Here is a 22,284-nt window from a genome sequence, read left to right as displayed (position 1 = left end):
CGATAAGTGGCGCTGTTGCAGTAAATCTACGGCCGCGAAGAAGTCGCGTTCCCAGAAGCGTTGCATGATGGGATATGAGAGTCCTCCGGCGGCGCGCTGCCGCCATGACACCTAGACTGAAATCTTTAGCGCTCTTTTCTGCTCTGGTTCTGCTTCTCCTCGCTTTCTTTTACGTCCCCGCGTTTCTCTACGTCACGCTCGTCGTCATAGTCGCGTTCTCCGCGGTGCAGGCGGTTCCGCTTCCCGCCAGTTTGGGCCTGAACCTCGCGTCTGGACGCGGCGTCGGGGCCGCCGTGAGGCAGTGGCTGCGCGGCCACAGAGCGACGGACGCGTCGGTGTCTCTGCGGAGGACTGGAGCCGCTCAGCCGGACCCGCGAGCTCAGCCCAGACCCGCCGGTGCCGGAGCCAGGAGCCGCGACGTGTGGCCCAGCGAGTCGCTGCTCTTCAGCCCCAGGGACCTCCTCATGGGCAGCTACCTCGGGAAGCCGGAGAGTCCCGCCGAGGGGAGGCCGAGGCTGGTGCGGAACCCCCGGGAGGTGCTGCGGGAGCGACTGGCCAGACCCAACCATGCTGTGGTCACACCGAACCGGAGGCTGTCGTTTGCGGGGTACGAACCTCACGAGTTGAACCTGGTCTGAATGTTGAGTTAAAGTTCGATAAACTAGTTTAAATCATCTCAACACTGACGTTATTGCTTTTTAGTTTACTGACCATCAAAGATGAAGAAAAGTTATTTATTAAAGTAAGAATAACATAATATTGTCTTAATAACTTTTATAATATCGTTACTGAAAACTTTGATTTTCTTTTCATTCTTCATTCTCTCCATCATCAGTCTAAGGATCCTCACAAGTTTATTAAACTTGAATAACTTGATACATTAAAATCTCATTCCTGCTGGAAACACTTGCACAATATAACACAATATTTAACTTTTAATTAATGAATAAACTCCACTTAAGATGCAATTTACTAGTTTTTTTTTAACTTTGTGTATCACAATCAGAAACTTATACTGTCGAAACACAACATATATTTGTTGTCGGTCCAGAGTAAAATAAATAAAAAAACACAACATAGATTTGTTGTCGGTCCAGAATAAAATAAATAAAAAAACACAACATAGATTTGTTGTCGGTCCAGAATAAAATAAATAAAAAAACACAACATATATTGGTTGTCGGTCCAGAATAAAATAAATAAAAAAACACAACATATATTTTTTGTCGGTCCAGAGTAAAATAAATAAAAAAACACAACATATATTTGTTGTCGGTCCAGAATAAAATAAATAAAAAAACACAACATATATTGGTTGTCGGTCCAGAATAAAATAAATAAAAAAACACAACATATATTTGTTGTCGGTCCAGAATAAAATAAATAAAAAAACACAACATATATTTGTTGTCGGTCCAGAATAAAATAAATAAAAAAACACAACATATATTTGTTGTTGGTCCAGAATAAAATAAATAAAAAAACACAACATAGATTTGTTGTCGATCCAGAATAAAATAAATAAAAAAACACAACATATATTTGTTGTCGGTCCAGAATAAAATAAATAAAAAAACACAACATATATTTGTTGTCGATCCAGAATAAAATAAATAAAAAAACACAACATATATTTGTTGTCGATCCAGAATAAAATAAATAAAAAAACACAACATATATTGGTTGTCGGTCCAGAATAAAAGAAAACAGCATAAGTGACAGAAAACCAGGTATGTTTCAAAGGCGTCTAAAGGGTCTTGTGTTGCAGGGAGACCCCCGCAGCTCTGGGCAGGTTCACCATCGCTCCGCAGCGACACTACCCGGTCCAGCAGTGCGGGACCCCCGCCGTGGGAGTCCTGCCTCCCGTCAAGTGGGACAACTTCAAGAAGAAATGTGTCTTAAGTCCTCGGAACTCCCTGAGTCCTCGTGGCCACGTGTCCGTCAGGATCGCACGACCAGAACAGAAGATTCCCAGGTTTGTGTTCAAGAGTTTGAAGAAACTCAGATGTTTTATTTGAATTCTATTTATTTATTGTTAAGCTTATGTTGGAAGAAACAAAATAATAATTATCATTAAAAAATATTCACTTGTATTTCTTGTTAAAATACAAATCTAGATCCTCTTAAATCACTTAGTTGTTGTTTACTATACTAAGCCGCTACTTACAGTCAACTTAAAGAAAGTCCTTATGTCGTTGCTACGGTAACTAAGGGACACATGGATCACATGTTAGGATCCGGTGTCGGTTCGATCCAGACTCGGAGACGGATCAGGTGTGGGTTCGATCCAGACTCGGAGACGGATCAGGTGTGGGTTCGATCCAGACTCGGAGACGGATCAGGTGTCGGTTCGATCCAGACTCAGAGACGGATCAGGTGTCGGTTCGATCCAGACTCGGAGACGGATCCGGTGTCGGTTCGATCCAGACTCAGAGACGGATCAGGTGTCGGTTCGATCCAGACTCAGAGACGGATCCGGTGTCGGTTCGATCCAGACTCGGAGACGGATCAGGTGTCGGTTCGATCCAGACTCAGAGACGGATCAGGTGTCTGTTCGATCCAGACTCGGAGACGGATCAGGTGTCTGTTCGATCCAGACTCGGAGACGGATCAGGTGTCTGTTCGATCCAGACTCGGAGACGGATCAGGTGTCGGTTCGATCCAGACTCGGAGACGGATCAGGTGTCGGTTCGATCCAGACTCGGAGACGGATCAGGTGTCGGTTCGATCCAGACTCGGAGACGGATCAGGTGTCGGTTCGATCCAGACTCGGAGACGGATCCGGTGTCGGTTCGATCCAGACTCGGAGACGGATCAGGTGTCGGTTCGATCCAGACTCGGAGACGGATCCGGTGTCGGTTCGATCCAGACTCGGAGACGGATCAGGTGTCGGTTCGATCCAGACTCGGAGACGGATCCGGTGTCGGTTCGATCCAGACTCTGAGACGGATCAGGTGTCGGTTCGATCCAGACTCGGAGACGGATCAGGTGTGGGTTCGATCCAGACTCGGAGACGGATCAGGTGTCGGTTCGATCCAGACTCGGAGACGGATCAGGTGTCGGTTGGATCCAGACTCGGAGACGGATCAGGTGTCGGTTCGATCCAGACTCGGAGACGGATCAGGTGTCGGTTCGATCCAGACTCGGAGACGGATCAGGTGTCGGTTGGATCCAGACTCGGAGACGGATCAGGTGTCGGTTCGATCCAGACTCAGAGACGGATCAGGTGTCGGTTCGATCCAGACTCGGAGACGGATCGGGTGTCGGTTCGATCCAGACTCGGAGACGGATCAGGTGTCGGTTCGATCCAGACTCGGAGACGGATCAGGTGTCGGTTCGATCCAGACTCGGAGACTGATCAGGTGTCGGTTCGATCCAGACTCGGAGACGGATCAGGTGTCGGTTGGATCCAGACTCGGAGACGGATCAGGTGTCGGTTCGATCCAGACTCGGAGACGGATCAGGTGTCGGTTCGATCCAGACTCGGAGACGGATCAGGTGTCGGTTCGATCCAGACTCGGAGACGGATCAGGTGTCGGTTCGATCCAGACTCGGAGACGGATCAGGTGTCGGTTCGATCCAGACTCGGAGACGGATCAGGTGTCGGTTCGATCCAGACTCGGAGACGGATCAGGTGTCGGTTCGATCCAGACTCGGAGACGGATCAGGTGTCGGTTCGATCCAGACTCGGAGACGGATCAGGTGTCGGTTCGATCCAGACTCGGAGACGGATCAGGTGTCGGTTCGATCCAGACTCGGAGACGGATCAGGTGTCGGTTGGATCCAGACTCGGAGACGGATCAGGTGTCGGTTCGATCCAGACTCGGAGACGGATCAGGTGTCGGTTCGATCCAGACTCGGAGACGGATCAGGTGTCGGTTCGATCCAGACGACACGCTCCCGACAAACGGTCGTGATGAAAAAAACATTGATTTAATATCAATTTCATTAAAATATCAATTAAAATGATTTCAAGTTGCTGGTTAAGGTGTTTGAACTTTGCTACGTCGTAGTGAAACGTAAACACGTGACTGAAGGATTTATGTTTTAATAAAACACAGGATCGATGTTATTACGATATTATTATTATTATTATTATTATTACACTTCAAGAACAGAAGAGTTTAAACTCTGCTGCACATAAAACACGGTATATTTCTCTATGGTAGTTGTAAATTAAAAATATATAAATACTGTAAACACTATTATGAAAACTTATATTGTGATATTTAAAGGTATCAATAGATACTGAATTGAAGTTGAATCGATTAATTAAATTGGTCCTGATATGAAGTTTATCCCTTTTTCTCTCTTTCTCTTTCTCTCTTTCACTTTCTATCTCTCTCTTCTCTTTCACTCTTTCACTCTTCTTCTCTTTCTCTTTCACTCTTTCACTCTTCTTCTCTTTCTCTTTCACTTTCTCTTCTTCTCTTTCACTTTCTCTTCTTCTCTTTCACTCTCTTCTTCTCTTTCACTTTCTCTTCTTCTCTTTCACTCTCTTCTTCTCTTTCACTCTTCTTCTCTTTCACTCTTCTTCTCTTTCACTCTTCTTCTCTTTCACTCTTCTTCTCTTTCACTCTACTTATTCTCTTTCACTCTTCTTCTCTTTCACTCTACTTATTCTCTTTCACTCTTCTTCTCTTTCACTTTCACTCTTCTTCTCTTTCACTTTCTCTCTTTCTCTTTCACTTTCTCTTCTCTTTCACTCTTCTTCTCTTTCACTTTCTCTTCTTCTCTTTCACTCTACTTATTCTCTTTCACTTTCTCTTCTTCTCTTTCACTTTCTCTTCTTCTCTTTCACTCTTCTACTCTTCTACTCTCTCACTTTCTCTTTCACTCTACTTCTTCTCTTTCACTTTCTCTTCTTCTCTTTCACTTTCTCTTCTTCTCTTTCACTCTACTTATTCTCTTTCACTCTTCTACTCTCTCACTTTCTCTTTCACTCTACTTCTTCTCTTTCTCTTTCACTTTCTCTCCCTCTCTTCCTCTCTCTCCCTCCCTCTCTTCTCTCTCTCTCCCTCCCTCCCAGATATTTTGGATGTTACTGGTGTTAATTATTCCGACATGTTGTTATTACTGTAGCTTCGAGCAACTGAGTAGCCCAGGCTTCCCTGGTGCTCCGGTGGATCCCTGCTCCAGAGAGAGTGTTCTGAAGGTGCTGAAGGAAAGTCGCAAGCGTCAAGTGGAAGTCGACGATGAAGGCGAAGACAGAAGTTTCATGGCGGAGCAGAAGCGCAGAAGAACGTAAGTAGAAGGTCTGACTCGTGCAGAATCAACGTCGACGACATGTGTTGATGAAGTGATTGATTTGATGGAAGTTTTAACCATTGATCGTAAACATACTGGATTAAACAATTCAATCATTTGTATGTTGAAGGTAAAATAATTTAATTAAAGATATTTGAATATTTATACACAGAACTTGATTTTCTTATACAAAAAACATTTGCTGAATACATTTTAAATTCCTTCCATTTTAAATTCAATATAAAATGGTATAAAAGAGTCTCCAGACAAAACCAACAGAGCTCAGAGCTACTGGATCAGCCAAGCATGTGATGAACAAACGATCACGTGACCAGAAGCAGCTCCAGTCGGTACCTGTTGATATAATATTCGACCTGATTTAACGATGATTCTGACGCTCGTTTCAGGCGGAATGAAAGCGGAGGAAGCGCTCAGTCGGCCTTCGAGCCTCGGCTGCCCAACGGAACGCCGTCTCATCTGGTGCCCAAGTGAGTCCACGCTTGAGGTCAAAGGTCGCACGATGGTAAACATGTCCTCTGCTCTGTCTCAAGACCCGGGAGCCTGAAAAGAGGAGCGACTTTAGGGGCGGAGGAGTCCATCACGAAAAGGTCTCGCACGTCCTCCATCAGCTCGGTCAGTGCAGTCCACGCCCTGCGAGCGTCCGCCAGCACCTCCAGGAACGCCATCTTCAGCTCCTACAGCTCCTCCAAAGGCTTCTTTCACGTACGACGCTTCATCAGGTGTTCATTGAAACGAACGTTCATTGACGTGTTTGTTGGCCTTTAAAGAAACCGTCGGCACCGAGTTCCCCCATGTCCACCCCCGGATCCTCTCGCTGTCAGACACCAGAAGGAGTCGCCAAGAGACCGAGGTGAGGATCTGCTGCCGCCTCGAGTCTCCGACGGTTTCATTTTAAACATGTCTGGTTTCTCAGGGAAGACAACTTTCCGTCCCCGAGTTTGTCCTCCACGGCGAGAAGCGAGAAGATGTCCACGGAGAAGCCTCCTGCCATCTGTGAGTCTAGATCCTCGTCGTCAAGGAACTGTAACATCTGAAGTCATGGTTTTCTCTTCCCGCCTCAGCCAAAGTGACGCCGACCCCGGAGCCCGTCTCGACCTCGGCGCCCTCGACGGGCAGCGGCGGGAAGAGGAAACGAAAGATCCAACTGGTCTCCGTCAACAGGGACGACCCCATCTTCATGGTAACATCAACTCTTTGAATTCAGATAAAAGATCTTTCTTCGGTGATGAACGTGTTTTAACTCGACATCTTTGTAGGTTCAGTTACAAAATAACGGTCGTTTCGCTGCTTTTTTTAATTTAACTTTAATTCTTAACATTGGGGGAACCACAGAAAAATAATAAAAGAATGAATTTAAAACCAAAAACAAGGATTGCCATGAATCCTTCAGAACAAAATACACACAGATCCTCGTACATGTCGTTGTTGTGCAAACAAGTTACATTTTCTCTATTTATGCATTTATTTTATTATTATATCATTTCTCTTATTGTGTCATTACTTTATATATTATCAATCATATTTCAAACTCACACACATTTAATTCACGTCCTCTTCAACTGTTGCATCTCGTTCTACGTAGTTTCCTTTTTAGATACTGCCAAAAGTATTTAAAACATGTTGTTCCTCGTGTACAATACTTTAATTTCTGCCCACAAGATACTTTCACAATATTTAACATGGTTGACACAGTAACATTTAAAATAACCACGACTTACTTACTTTCTGAAAATGTCTACTTTTTACTTTCTGGTGTAGAAGAATCTAGTCGTATCTTTTTCCCACGATGTTTCCTCCTCTCAGCCGCCGCCGCTGGAGCTGGGCTACAAGGTCACCGCCAAGGACCTGGACGACGAGAAGAAGGCGGCCTTCAACAAGATCCAGAAGATCCTGGAGGAGGCTGGTGAGTGTCTGGACGCAGAAGGTGTCGATGTTCTGTGTTTGCTAATATTCCACAGTTTAAGACGTGTTTTTATTTATTTGTCGCTTCTGTTCACTAAGAACAAGTGTTAGCAGCCGGTCACCCTGGCTAGCTGGGCCGGCAGGTGAATCAGCCTGAGGAGGCAAATAAGAATGAAACTCGCAGGATCGATCGTATTAAGTGACGCTGACCTCTGACCCTCTGTTGATTCACCGTGTAGTTCCAGAGCCGGAGAAGTCTGCTCCGCCTCCGGGGTCGACGACCTCCTCGTCCGCGGCGGCGCCGGCGTCCACACTCACCCTCAGCAGCCTCTTGGCGGCTCCTCTGCCCACGTCCACCAAGACCACCATCCCGGTCATCAATCTGGACCCCAGTCCCAGCAAGAGTGTTGCCACTACAGCGCCCCCTGCTGCCCCCAATCCACTCCTGGAGGCTCTGAAAATGACGAGCAGCACTTCAGCCAGTTCCACCTCTGCTGCGCTCACCTGCACAGGTGAGATCTGTCAATCAATCAATGAATTACTAGAGTGTGTGTGTCGTCAAGAGTGTGTTGATGCGTTGATGTCACAATACAAGGATATATAGTGATAGTTTAGTAACATGTGTATTATTGTCCAGTGCTTGACTCTGATGTTGTGATAGTGTAGTAACAAGTATATATGTGTAGTATTGTCCAGTACTTGACTCTGGTGTTGTGATAGTGTAGTAACAAGTATATATGTGTAGTATTGTCCAGTACTTGACTCTGGTGTTGTGATAGTGTAGTAACAAGTATATATGTGTAGTATTGTCCAGTACTTGACTCTGGTGTTGTGATAGTGTAGTAACAAGTATATATGTGTAGTATTGTCCAGTACTTGACTCTGGTGTTGTGATAGTGTAGTAACAAGTATATATGTGTAGTATTGTCCAGTACTTGACTCTGGTGTTGTGATAGTGTAGTAACAAGTATATATGTGTAGTATTGTCCAGTACTTGACTCTGGTGTTGTGATAGTGTAGTAACAAGAATATATGTGTAGTATTGTTGAGTACTTGACTCTGGTGTTGTGATAGTGTAGTAACAAGTATATATGTGTAGTATTGTCCAGTACTTGACTCTGGTGTTGTGATAGTGTAGTAACAAGTATATATGTGTAATATTGTCCAGTACTTGACTCTGGTGTTGTGATAGTGTAGTAACAAGTATATATGTGTAGTATTGTCCAGTACTTGACTCTGGTGTTGTGATAGTGTAGTAACAAGTATATATGTGTAGTATTGTCCAGTACTTGACTCTGATGTTGTGATAGTGTAGTAACAAGTATATATGTGTAGTAGTTGTCCAGTACTTGACGAAGTCGTAACTGCTTTCATTTGTTTTCAAACCAAAATATGTCAGCTTTAACATCAGCTTTAAAAGCTGCTGGACTCACTGTATCCTCTCGTCCTCAGTCATCATTCTTCCTTTAGCTGCGGAGGACAAACGACTGCTGCCATCTAGTGGCTGGAAGTTTAATTGCAACACAAACATGAACAAATGCCTTAAATATGATCATGTTAATTGTAAATTAAAACCTAAAATAACTTTGATAAAAATAAAAAATACAAATTAAGCCAAAAATAATTGATGTAGTGATTATTATTTATACATTGATACATTAATGTAGAAGAAATATTTCTACCCTCATGACTGAACCTCGTATAGTTTGGCTCTGAGGAGATTAATGGTGTATTAAGAAACTAATGAATGATAAATACATGTTTACTTATACATTTATATTGATGAGTTACTTCTAATTAATTATATTTTTCCAACATTTAAATTTTCTTTTTCCTTCTTCTCAGTGTCGTCGATAAACACTTCAAACCCCATCAGCTCGAACCTGCAGGTCTCCTCGGCGCCGACGCTCCCGACCTCGCAGTCCTCGGCCTTCACACAGGTGCTGAGTCAGCTGTCCAAGCCCGCCGGGGCCTCGGTGCCGGGTCCGCTCGGGTCCAGCAGCACCGGGACCTCCTCGCTCCCCAGCCTGGTCCAAACGACCGCTCCGGCGTCTCTGCCCACGTCGGGTTTCAAACCCATCTTCGCCGTCGCGAGCGCCGCGAGTCCGTCGACGCCGGACGCCAAAACCATCCAGAGCATCAAACCCATCTTCTCCAGTTCTGTGGCTCCTGCAGCCTTCGGGTCCATCAGCGCCACCAACCCGTCCCCGGCCGTCTCTTCAGGTTCTACTTCGATGTTCGGGTTATCGACGAGCAACAGCACCGCCTCCTTGTTTCCCACCATGACCACCACCACCCCCTCCAGCGCCGCCGGCCCGCCGGCCCCGTCTGCGCTCAAGTCCGTCTTCGGCGCGCCGACCACCACCAACTCCGTCTTACCGCCGGCGCCCACCGGAGGGAGCTCTTTTCAATTTGGCGCCGCGGCTCCGGCCACCACCGTCAGCACGGCGAGCAACAGCGGCTTCTCGTTCGGCGCGTCGCAGCCCAAGATGGAGGCTCCGGCCGCGAGGGCGTCCCTCAAGTTCGGGGCGTCCGGCGTAACCGCCGCCGCCGCCGCCACCACGACCTCCAGCAACGCCACCTTCTCGTTCGGCGCCGCGCCTCAACCCAAACCTGAAGCCCCAACGACAGGAAGTACATTCCAGTTCGGCGCCTCTGCTCCTGCAGCTGCTCCCGCGTCATCGGGTGGCTTCGCCTTCGGAGCCTCTCAGCCTCCCAAAGCTCCCGCCGCTCCGGGAGCGTTCCAGTTCGGAGCCGCGGCGCCGCCTGCAGCCGCTCCGGCGTCCGCCGCCGCCCCCAGCAACAACACCTTCAGCTTCGGGGTCAAACAGCCAGAACAGCAACCCCCCGCTCAGAACGCCTTCGCTTTCGGGCAGAGCGCCCCCGGCCAGACCGCCACGACGTTCGGAGGGTTCGGGATGGCGAGCGCGGCTCCCGCCGCCGCCGCCGCGCCGGCCCCGGCCTCGACAGCCGCCGGCAGCAACAGCACCTTCACCTTCGGCGCCGTGAAGACGGAGCCGCCGCAGGCGTCCACTCAGAACGTCTTCGGCTTCGGCCAGACGTCCACCAACACGACCACGGCGTCGTTCGGAGCTTTCGGAATGTCCAACGCCGCCGCCACGACGACCACCGCCGCCGCTCCTGCGCCGGCCAGCACTCAATCACCCTTCGCCTTCGGGAAGACTTCTCAGTCCACCTTCAGCGCCGCCGCACCGCCGCCGTTCTCCTTCGGGGCGTCGGCGACGCCCGCCGCCAACCCGGCTCCGGCCCCCTTTAACTTCGGAACTCCCGCCGCCTCTGCGGCGCCGAGCTTCGGAACTCCCGCCGCCTCTGCGGCGCCGAGCTTCGGCACGCCCTCCAAGCCGACGTTCGGCAGCAGCTCCAACGTCTTTGCGTTCGGCAACGGCACGACTCCCTCGACGGCGCCCAGCTTCGCCGCCGCCGCGCCGCCGCAGACTCAGAGCGCCTCCACGGGAAGCTTCGCGTTCGGAGGAGCCGCTCCTGCTCAACCGGCGCCGGCGGCTCCGCCTCCGTCCGGCGGCTTCAACTTCAGCGCCAGCATGCCGGTCCCTCAGTTCGGGTCTCCTGTGGTCAATAACGTGGCGCCGCAGATGGGAGGCTTCAAACCTGTGTTTGGTGAGATTCGCTCTCGACTCCTGTGAACGATGATCATGTTTCTCATGAAGACGCAGTATTTAAGTATAATATGATGTATATTATATTATTAATATTCTATACCCTTAACATTTTTAGAAACGCAAGGATAAACATAAACCCTAAACTTAAACTAAATATCGTCTCCACCTTCAAGGGACTTGTTGTATAAACAAAGCGTGATTACAGCTGGAGGAGTATTGAAGTCATTATTACGTCATAATGGACTCTCGTAACCTCTCGTTCGTCCAGATTTCAGAGCAACTTTATAAAGTAATAAGTTTAAAACATGGTCATGATGAGAAGTTACTGCGTCTTGAAGAACATTCACTACATGACACCAGAGTTGATACTAGTTGATGTTTAATGACACCAGAGTTGATACTAGTTGATGTTTAATGACACCAGAGTTGATACTAGTTGATGTTTAATGACACCAGAGTTGATACTAGTTGATGTTTAATGACACCAGAGTTGATACTAGTTGATGTTTAATGACACCAGAGTTGATACTAGTTGATGTTTAATGACACCAGAGTTGATACTAGTTGATGTTTAATGACACCAGAGTTGATACTAGTTGATGTTTAATGACACCAGAGTTGATACAAGTTGATGTTTAATGACACCAGAGTTGATACTAGTTGATGTTTAATGACACCAGAGTTGATACTAGTTGATGTTTAATGACACCAGAGTTGATACTAGTTGATGTTTAATGACACCACAGTTGATACTAGTTGATGTTTAATGACACCAGAGTTGATAATAGTTGATGTTTAATGACACCAGAGTTGATACTAGTTGATGTTTAATGACACCACAGTTGATACTAGTTGATGTTTAATGACACCAGAGTTGATACTAGTTGATGTTTAATGACACCACAGTTGATACTAGTTGATGTTTAATGACACCACAGTTGATACTAGTTGATGTTTAATGACACCACAGTTGATACTAGTTGATGTTTAATGACACCACAGTTGATACTAGTTGATGTTTAATGACACCAGAGTTGATACTAGTTGATGTTTAATGACACCAGAGTTGATACTAGTTGATGATTGATGACACCAGAGTTGATACTAGTTGATGTTTAATGACACCAGAGTTGATACTAGTTGATGATTGATGACACCAGAGTTGATACTAGTTGATGTTTAATGACACCAGAGTTGATACTAGTTGATGTTTAATGACACCAGAGTTGATACTAGTTGATGTTTAATGACACCAGAGTTGATACTAGTTGATGTTTAATGACACCAGAGTTGATACTAGTTGATGTTTAATGACACCACAGTTGATACTAGTTGATGTTTAATGACACCACAGTTGATACTAGTTGATGATTGATGACACCAGAGTTGATACTAGTTGATGTTTAATGACACCACAGTTGATACTAGTTGATGTTTAATGACACCAGAGTTGATACAAGTTGATGTTTAATGACACCAGAGTTGATACTAGTTGATGTTTAATGACACCAGAGTTGATACTAGTTGATGTTTAATGACACCACAGTTGATACTAGTTGATGTTTAATGACACCAGAGTTGATACTAGTTGATGTTTAATGACACCAGAGTTGATACTAGTTGATGTTTAATGACACCACAGTTGATACTAGTTGATGTTTAATGACACCAGAGTTGATACTAGTTGATGTTTAATGACACCAGAGTTGATACTAGTTGATGTTTAATGACACCAGAGTTGATACTAGTTGATGTTTAATGACACCAGAGTTGATACTAGTTGATGTTTAATGACACCAGAGTTGATACTAGTTGATGTTTAATGACACCAGAGTTGATACTAGTTGATGTTTAATGACACCAGAGTTGATACTAGTTGATGTTTAATGACACCAGAGTTGATACTAGTTGATGTTTAATGACACCAGAGTTGATACTAGTTGATGATTGATGACACCAGAGTTGATACTAGTTGATGTTTAATGACACCAGAGTTGATACTAGTTGATGTTTAATGACACCAGAGTTGATACTAGTTGATGATTGATGACACCAGAGTTGATACTAGTTGATGTTTAATGACACCAGAGTTGATACTAGTTGATGATTGATGACACCAGAGTTGATACTAGTTGATGTTTAATGACACCAGAGTTGATACTAGTTGATGTTTAATGACACCAGAGTTGATACTAGTTGATGTTTAATGACACCAGAGTTGATACTAGTTGATGTTTAATGACACCAGAGTTGATACTAGTTGATGTTTAATGACACCAGAGTTGATACTAGTTGATGTTTAATGACACCACAGTTGATACTAGTTGATGTTTAATGACACCACAGTTGATACTAGTTGATGATTGATGACACCAGAGTTGATACTAGTTGATGTTTAATGACACCAGAGTTGATACTAGTTGATGTTTAATGACACCAGAGTTGATACTAGTTGATGTTTAATGACACCAGAGTTGATACTAGTTGATGTTTAATGACACCAGAGTTGATACTAGTTGATGTTTAATGACACCAGAGTTGATACTAGTTGATGTTTAATGACACCACAGTTGATACTAGTTGATGTTTAATGACACCACAGTTGATACTAGTTGATGTTTAATGACACCACAGTTGATACTAGTTGATGTTTAATGACACCAGAGTTGATACTAGTTGATGTTTAATGACACCAGAGTTGATACTAGTTGATGTTTAATGACACCAGAGTTGATACTAGTTGATGTTTAATGACACCACAGTTGATACTAGTTGATGTTTAATGACACCACAGTTGATACTAGTTGATGTTTAATGACACCAGAGTTGATACTAGTTGATGTTTAATGACACCAGAGTTGATACTAGTTGATGTTTAATGACACCAGAGTTGATACTAGTTGATGTTTAATGACACCAGAGTTGATACTAGTTGATGTTTAATGACACCACAGTTGATACTAGTTGATGTTTAATGACACCAGAGTTGATACTAGTTGATGTTTAATGACACCAGAGTTGATACTAGTTGATGTTTAATGACACCAGAGTTGATACTAGTTGATGTTTAATGACACCAGAGTTGATACTAGTTGATGTTTAATGACACCAGAGTTGATACTAGTTGATGTTTAATGACACCAGAGTTGATACTAGTTGATGTTTAATGACACCAGAGTTGATACTAGTTCATGTTTAATGACACCAGAGTTGATACTAGTTCATGTTTAATGACACCACAGTTGATACTAGTTGATGATTGATGAGTTATCGATACTTTTGACAAACTTAATATAATATAATCTTATCATCTTAAAGATATTGTAGTGTTTAGTGTGTGTTAATAAACCCACTGGTGTGAAGCACTGAGGTCAACATTAAGATGGTCTGAGGTTCAGATCCTCACTTTAAAAACACTCTCAGGAGCTCCTTGAATAAACAATAATTATTATTATAAACCTCTTAAAGTCTTGTCACTTTAGTTGTAAATTCTTGTTGCTTTTCTTTTTCAGGAGCCTCGACTCCGTCGTTCGGTCACAATGCAGCTGCAGCTCCGAGTCCATTTGGATCTCCGGGTACTCCGGTTCAAGGCTTCAGTCCTGCTCCCTTTGGTGAGTTGCTATTAAACTCCCGGGCTCTAGAGGGCAGCAGTCGTTACGTCCTCCGCAGCTAAAGGAAGAATGATGACTGAGGACTGGACAATACTACACATATATACTTGTTACTACACTATCACAACACCAGAGTCAAGTACTGGACAATACTACACATATACACTTGTTACTACACTATCACAACACCAGAGTCAAGTACTGGACAATACTACACATGTATACTTGTTACTACACTATCACAACACCAGAGTCAAGTACTGGACAATACTACACACTATATACTTGTTACTACACTATCACAACACCAGAGTCAAGTACTGGACAATACTACACATGTATACTTGTTACTACACTATCACAACACCAGAGTCAAGTACTGGACAATACTACACATATATACTTGTTACTACACTATCACAACACCAGAGTCAAGTACTGGACAATACTACACATGTATACTTGTTACTACACTATCACAACACCAGAGTCAAGTACTGGACAATACTACACATATATACTTGTTACTACACTATCACAACACCAGAGTCAAGTACTGGACAATACTACACATGTATACTTGTTACTACACTATCACAACACCAGAGTCAAGTACTGGACAATACTACACATTATATACTTGTTACTACACTATCACAACACCAGAGTCAAGTACTGGACAATACTACACATTATATACTTGTTACTACACTATCACAACACCAGAGTCAAGTACTGGACAATACTACACATTATATACTTGTTACTACACTATCACAACACCAGAGTCAAGTACTGGACAATACTACAAATTATATACTTGTTACTACACTATCACAACACCAGAGTCAAGTACTGGACAATACTACACATATATATACTTGTTACTACACTATCACAACACCAGAGTCAAGTACTGGACAATACTACACACTATATACTTGTTACTACATTATCACAACACCAGAGTCAAGTACTGGACAATACTACAAATTATATACTTGTTACTACACTATCACAACACCAGAGTCAAGTACTGGACAATACTACACATATATACTTGTTACTACACTATCACAACACCAGAGTCAAGTACTGGACAATACTACACATGTATACTTGTTACTACACTATCACAACACCAGAGTGAAGTACTGGACAATACTACATATAAATACTTGTTACTACACTATCACAACAACAGAGTGAAGTACTGGACAATACTACATATAAATACTTGTACTACACTATCACAACACCAGAGTCAAGTACTGGACAATACTACACATATATACTTGTTACTACACTATCACAACACCAGAGTCAAGTACTGGACAATACTACATATAAATACTTGTTACTACACTATCACAACACCAGAGTCAAGTACTGGACAATACTACACATATATACTTGTTACTACACTATCACAACACCAGAGTCAAGTACTGGACAATACTACACATATATACTTGTTACTACACTATCACAACACCAGAGTCAAGTACTGGACAATACTACACATATATACTTGTTACTACACTATCACAACAACAGAGTGAAGTACTGGACAATACTACACATATATACTTGTTACTACACTATCACAACACCAGAGTCAAGTACTGGACAATACTACACATATATACTTGTTACTACACTATCACAACACCAGAGTGAAGTACTGGACAATACTACACATATAAATACTTGTACTACACCATCACGATATAATGTATTGTCAGGTTGTTCTTGACGTGAACAAAAGTCATGAAGAAGAGACAGTGATTGAAGCTCCTCAGATGTTTTCATGGGTTCCTGATGGTTCCTGATGGTTCTGCAGGTTCTGCTGGGACGCCCTCCTTCTCCATCGGGACCGGCACCAAACACGGCACCAGGCAGCGGCTTCAGGCTCGGAGGCACAAGAAGAAGTGACGCGTTTCTCCGCCGCAGTTAAAACTCTGGAGCGTAGGGACGTGTCGGTCTCAGGCTGTCCTTGTCTCCGGTCGTGCCCGCGGAGCCCACACTGACGCCACCAGCGAAGGAATGTAGCAGCGACTGAATCTCAAGACTGACGCTTGAGGAGAGAATAGAGTTCCTGAACAAAAGCATATCCAAAGTACTTTTTTGTTTTTTCTCCTGACAGTTCAGACGTCAGTCGGTCTTAAGAAACCTTTATTTTTTTACGTGGTCTGTTCTGACCCGCGTGCTGGAGACTGAGTACACACTCGTGTACATGAGGTACACACTCGTGTACATGAGGTACACACGTGTACATGAGGTACACACTCGTGTACATGAGGTACACACTCGTGTACATGAGGTACACACGTGTACATGAGGTACACACTCGTGTACATGTGAGAAGACGTAAATTATTTTTTTAATTGGCTGCTGACCGTGTAAATAACTGCTGAGTCGTCATCGTAGCTCGTTTTTACTCGTGTGATTGTAAACATTCCCCGGAGCGTCTGCAGCATCGCCATGACGACGGTCGGCAGGGTCAGGGTTCATGTGCGACTGAACGTTCACACGAAGATTTGTCTGAGTCGTGCCAAAATACCTCTGTTGTCCCGGCACTGGACCCACGTCTGCACCTGGACCGGGTCAGAGTTCCTTTTAGGTTTTAATTTTGTCTACTGTTTATACCATAATAAATAGATAAACTATCACGTTTGTGACGCTCTTTAGTTCGGACGAGATTATGACCATCTGGATCCACAGGCCGTTTGAAGGGAGGAGATGGAAAATGTCAAAAGGCGCCCCCTGCTGTCCTGTTGAGCTCATTGAATTCAACTTTTTTCACGTCATTAAAAGAAATGTTTCAAAAACGTGTTTCGTTTCAATAAATAAACTTCATTTACTTTATTAAAAACTCTTAAATACAAAAACTCGTTTTTTAATGTAGTGTCAAAAGTTTTAAACTTATTTCACTTCACTCGGTACAGTAAAAAAAACTTTGGTTAATAAAAACTACATCAGAACTTTTTTTTAAAACGTTTCAGCTTTTTAATTTCTTTAAATGATAAAATATATTTACATGATTAAAGCACTTTTGCATAATTAAGACAAATATTAACTGTTTGAATTTTAGAACATGGTCACGTGTGTTTATGTGATTAAAACTCGTTATATATTTTTTTTATTAAATGTTTTAAAATAAAATAAGAAACTAATCAAATATAATAATGAACTAAACAAATCCTTCATAAATATTTAAGACACAAATCGTCGTGTTTCCGGGTCAAAACATCGATGACGTCACCGGTACGTTCAACTAGCATCACATGACGTATCAGAGGTACTTGGTCTGTCGTTCCCCGCCCGTCCTGCAGGGGGCGCCACCGCAAGTGTCGCGTGAACGCGCGTCCCTTCTTGCTCAAAGGCGCAACAGACGTGGCAGCAGAACCTCTGGAGATGGAGTTCGCGTCTGTGGTCGCGCTGACGCTGGTTCTGGGCGCGCTGGTGCTGCTGGTTCTGCTGGTGACGACGACGGTGTCTCGACGGAAGGAGGAGGTTCTGGCGGGACAGACGCGCGACTCCAGCGGTGAGACTGACGAGCCGCAAAGTCGCGGGTTTTACACGTCATTCGAAGCCGAGCGCGTGCACGACTCGTGCACGTTTTATTTTTAATTAAAACTGTTAAAGAAACTTTTCAGGCTCGTTCACCTGCTGTCGACCAATCAGAGGCGGCTTTGGTGAACGACCAATGAGATCGCAGCTCACTGACCGCTGTTCGCCTATAAATGATTCACACATGGACGCGAATTAAACCGCTTTGATCGAACTATTGATCACTTACGTCATGATTAGATCCAACTATGGATCACTTACGACATTAGCTTTTTGACCCTGGTCTGGAAAAGCACTATATAAATAAAAAATACTTTCTTATTATTATATCGATCAGTTACTGTGTTCAAGATGAACTTTGAACTCTGGTGACGATGAACAAGAATAAAGCGGATAATCGATGATAATTCACTGCTTTGTTTCTTTGTTTCTATTGAGAAAACATTTGTTGACATTAAAGTCACGTTTACGTCAAATCTTTATTGATCTGTTTATCTGTGTAACTGTATTTCTTTAAAGGCACAGAAAACATATTTACTCATAATAAATATTTACTAAATGATCCTTTTGTTCTATTCATACATACTAATTACTGCAGTTTTGTCATTGAATATACAAATAAAAACTTTATTAAGAACCGTTCATTCAAGCTTTAAATTAAAACTAAACATTGCTGACAATTAATGATATTTAATAGAACTGTGTTTTCTCTAGTTTTTTAGTTTTAAATGAAGTTTGTTTAAAATACGATTTTATATATTTTTAATTCAATGAACAAACATACACTTGTATCGTGACACGTATCAACTCTCTTGACAACAACAACAACAACAACAACAACAACAACAACAACAACAACAACAACAACAACAACAACAACAACAACAACATGCATGAAAACATTACGTTTCTATTTGGTTGTAACTATTGTTAGGTTTTTAAACGTCACAGTTGGGTTAATTTTAATAAACAAGATGAAAACACAGTAAATTATTAGTAAAAACTGTTTTCTTGAACTGATTTAATCGTTTAAAATCTCTTTTGTTTAAGTCTGTTTGTTGCACCAGATTATTGTGTTTCAATAATGTTTGTGTTTTTATGCTTTTCTGGCTCCTCTGAATAAAATGTATTATTATTATTATTATTATTGTTGTTATTGTTATTATTATTGTGATTGTTGTTATTGTTGTTATTATTATTATTATTGTTGTTATTATTATTGTGATTGTTATTATTATTGTTGTTATTGTTATTATTATTGTTGTTATTGTTGTTATTATTATTGTGATTGTTATTGTTGGTAAAGAGTCTAAAGATGTCGTCTCATGACGTGTGTTTGTTGTGTTTGTTGTGTTTGCAGCAGACGACGCTGCAGCAAAAGCTTCAGGAGCGAAGAAGCCGAAGCAGGAGAAGCTTCGCAACCGTAGAGAAAAACCTTCTCAACACACCTTCTCTCACCCCCTGCTGGCCGGGTCGCTCAAGGTCGGGGTCACTCAAGGTCGCGACGCTCCTTGAAACCTCGTCAACACGTTTGTTTGTGCAGAACCACAGCGGCAACGTCACGTCTCTGGACTTCAGCAGCAATGGCAAGTACCTGGCGTCCTGCGCCGACGACCGCACCGTCCGGATCTGGAGCACCAAGGACTTCCTGGACCGGGACCACAAGTGTCTGCGAGCCAACGTGGACCTGGATCACGCCACTCTGGTCCGCTTCAGCCCGGACTCCAGGTGTGTGTGTGTGTGTGTGTGTGTACGTGTTGGTGCCACGCTCACGACCTCCGACCGCAGGGCCTTCATCACGTGGCTCGCCAGCGCAGACACCATCAGGGTCTTCAAGATGAACAAGAAGGACGACGGAACCATGGGGTTCAAAGCGGCTCCTGAAGACTTTCCTCAGAAACACAAGAACCCCGTCATCAACATCTGCATCGCAGAGACCGGTGAGCACCTGCACACGCACACACACACACACACACACACACACACACACACACGCACACACCTGTGTCGAACTCACTCACACCTCAGTGGTCACTCTAGTACAAGAACGATCAGAGCAAATGTGGCTTCACTCGATATTACTCCAGTACAATGGCGCCCTCTACTGACCATGTTCTTCACTGTAAAGTGACAAAAACGTCTTTATTTGTCCCAGATTGAGAACATTTCTTTGTTCCTGACTTTTAATTTCCACGATATATTTTTCTTGTAAACTATTTAAATATTACTTTATATTTACTCATCATCTTCATCATCTTCATCTTCATCTTCATCATCTTCATCTTCATCTTCATCATCATCATCATCATCTTCATCAATAATGTTTTTGTTGTCGTCGTCATCGGTTTATTAATTACACTTGACTTCTGGATTATAAACAAATTAAAGATCGTTTTAATCACCAAGAAAATTACAGATGAATCAACATAAACTTTTGTGTTTTTACGTAAATTCTTTTTTAACGATTAATTTTAAAGATCTTCAGAGAAGTAAGATTTGTTAAACGTTTCAAATCCGTTTAGTTTTCATGTTCGTCATATTTAGTTATTATTTTAAATATTTAGTTTTAAATGCTCACTTTAATATAAAGTCTCTTTTAACAATTTATTTACCTAATTTTATTATATGATATGTTTATAATTCATACAAAACATTCCAGACGTTTGGGAAAATAACAAAAATAACAAACCAAATGAATTCTGACGTCGTATAAACGTCCTTGAGCCACGTTTGACTTATTATTATTATTATTATTATTATCATTATTATCATTATTATTATTATTATTATTATTATCATTATTATCATTATTATTATTATTATTATTATCATTATTATCATTATTATTATTATTATTATCATTATTATTATTATCATTATTATTATTATTATTATTATCATTATTATCATTATCATTATTATCATTATTATTATCATTATTATTATCATTATTATCCTGAAGGCAAATGAAACCTGATCCTCGTTTGTTCCTCAGGCAAGTTCATCATGAGCGCCTCCACCGACACCAGCATCCACATCTGGGACCTGAAGGGAGAACTTCTGGCCTCCATCAACACCAACCAGATGACCAACGCTTACGCTGCCGTCTCCCCGTGCGGCCGGTGAGTGTCGGGGGTTCATCGTGTTCTTCAGTTTGAACCTCGTTTCCATTCGACCGACCGACGTCTCCACGGCAGGTTCGTGGCGTCCTGCGGGTTCACGCCGGACGTGAAGGTCTGGGAGGTTTGCTTCTCCAAGACGGGCGAGTTCAAGGAGGTGACGCGAGCCTTCGACCTGAAGGGTCACCAGGCCGGAGTTCACGCCTTCGCCTTCTCCAACGACTCCAACAGGTGAGGAGACGAGAGTCTGTCGACGTTTGATGATAAATAAACGGTGACCTTTGACCCCCTCAGGATGGCGACGGTCTCCAGGGACGGGACGTGGAAGTTGTGGAACACGGACGTGGAGTACAAGAAGCAGCAGGACCCGTACCTGCTGAGGACGGTTCCCTGCAGCTCCTGCGACGGCAGCCTGGTGGCGCTGTCGCCCGACGGACGCACGGTCGCCATCAGCAGCGGCTGCGGCGTGGCCATGTTCAGCGCCGTCACGGGCGCGCTGGAGGAGCAGATGGACGGCGTGCACAGCGAGGAGATCACGGACCTTCGCTTCGACGTCAACGGACGCTTCCTGGTCAGCAGCGGCGACAAGGCCATCCGGGTGTTCCACAACGCCCCGGGGTACCGCGCCGCCATCACGGACATGCGGGACATGCTGAGGAAGACGAGGAACGAGGGCGTGAAGCAGAGGCTGCAGCAGCAGATCCTGGAGGCGCAGACGTCCCTCGACAAGATCCTCGCGCCCAACGGGAAATGAAACTCCTTTAATAAAGACTCTTTTTATTCACTTTTTCTTCTGTTTCATTCAAATGAATAAAAGGCAACATCAAGTGTTTTTGTTGCAGGAGGTTTAACTGACAAACATTTCAACTTTTCATTCAATGTTTTTTATTTTCATGAATTTACTTTTAAATCTTCACTTCCTGTCTCTCTGGCTTAAGAATGAGCAGCAAACTTGATCCATAAACTGCGTTATTTTTATTAAACTCAACCAGAACAAAGTCTCAGGTCAGTTTTCAAAATGTCATTAAAGTCGTTTGTTATGATTTTTATCTCCAAGAACACGTTTAATTTGATTTAATTTTAATTGTATAACGAGTCATAAAAAGATCAAAATTAAACCACGTGTGTCTGATTTAATCTGCGCCAGAATAAAGTCGTTAAATCTAATCGTTA

General features: G+C 43.2%; 2 protein-coding genes across 4 annotated transcripts; both read left to right on the top strand.

Moving 5' to 3' along the window:
• The first annotated feature begins 74 nt into the window (after nucleotides 1–74).
• pom121 (POM121 transmembrane nucleoporin) lies at nucleotides 75–17,250 on the top strand. 2 transcript variants are annotated; one of them, XR_015713299.1, is made up of 14 exons: nucleotides 75–607; nucleotides 1,769–1,975; nucleotides 5,083–5,244; nucleotides 5,655–5,735; nucleotides 5,799–5,970; nucleotides 6,036–6,118; nucleotides 6,182–6,261; nucleotides 6,330–6,448; nucleotides 7,072–7,171; nucleotides 7,410–7,682; nucleotides 9,016–10,806; nucleotides 14,321–14,419; nucleotides 16,263–16,681; nucleotides 16,722–17,250. XR_015713299.1 is itself a non-coding variant. In XM_087806666.1 (13 exons), the coding sequence occupies exons 1-13, from the start codon at nucleotides 75–77 to the stop codon at nucleotides 16,352–16,354; spliced, it is 3,792 nt and encodes a 1,263-aa protein (XP_087662792.1). In that variant the 3' UTR covers nucleotides 16,355–17,250. The 2 variants fall into 2 exon arrangements, 1 of the variants encoding a protein (XP_087662792.1); XM_087806666.1 differs by having other exon boundaries at nucleotides 16,263–17,250.
• Nucleotides 17,251–17,787: 537 nt separating this feature from the next.
• Nucleotides 17,788–22,229, top strand: tbl2 (transducin beta like 2). Of its 2 annotated transcripts, none has more exons than XM_087807353.1 (7): nucleotides 17,788–17,966; nucleotides 19,356–19,474; nucleotides 19,536–19,720; nucleotides 19,781–19,932; nucleotides 20,988–21,114; nucleotides 21,190–21,342; nucleotides 21,406–22,229. In XM_087807353.1, exons 1-7 carry the CDS (start codon nucleotides 17,837–17,839, stop codon nucleotides 21,863–21,865), a joined length of 1,326 nt encoding a protein of 441 aa, XP_087663479.1. In that variant the 5' UTR covers nucleotides 17,788–17,836; the 3' UTR covers nucleotides 21,866–22,229. The 2 variants fall into 2 exon arrangements, with proteins under 2 accessions (XP_087663479.1, XP_087663478.1); XM_087807352.1 differs by having other exon boundaries at nucleotides 19,353–19,474.
• Nucleotides 22,230–22,284: the final 55 nt, after the last annotated feature.

Source organism: Callionymus lyra, chromosome 14, assembly GCF_982586985.1.
Source record: "Callionymus lyra chromosome 14, fCalLyr1.hap1.1, whole genome shotgun sequence".
Classification (NCBI taxonomy): domain Eukaryota; kingdom Metazoa; phylum Chordata; class Actinopteri; order Syngnathiformes; family Callionymidae; genus Callionymus; species Callionymus lyra.
This window is presented reverse-complemented; position numbering and strand designations above follow the sequence as displayed.

Excerpts from the sequence above, each read along its gene's own strand:
- pom121 (XM_087806666.1), top strand. The coding sequence starts at position 75 with ATGAGAGTCCTCCGGCGGCGCGCTGCCGCCATGACACCTAGACTGAAA. Across the intron at positions 5,971-6,035 it reads CCTCCAAAGGCTTCTTTCAC|AAACCGTCGGCACCGAGTTC; the intron begins GTACGACGCTTC and ends TGGCCTTTAAAG. Across the intron at positions 6,119-6,181 it reads GGAGTCGCCAAGAGACCGAG|GGAAGACAACTTTCCGTCCC; the intron begins GTGAGGATCTGC and ends CTGGTTTCTCAG.
- tbl2 (XM_087807352.1), top strand. The coding sequence starts at position 17,837 with ATGGAGTTCGCGTCTGTGGTCGCGCTGACGCTGGTTCTGGGCGCGCTG. Across the intron at positions 17,967-19,352 it reads ACAGACGCGCGACTCCAGCG|CAGACGACGCTGCAGCAAAA; the intron begins GTGAGACTGACG and ends TTGTGTTTGCAG. Across the intron at positions 19,933-20,987 it reads CATCTGCATCGCAGAGACCG|GCAAGTTCATCATGAGCGCC; the intron begins GTGAGCACCTGC and ends TTTGTTCCTCAG.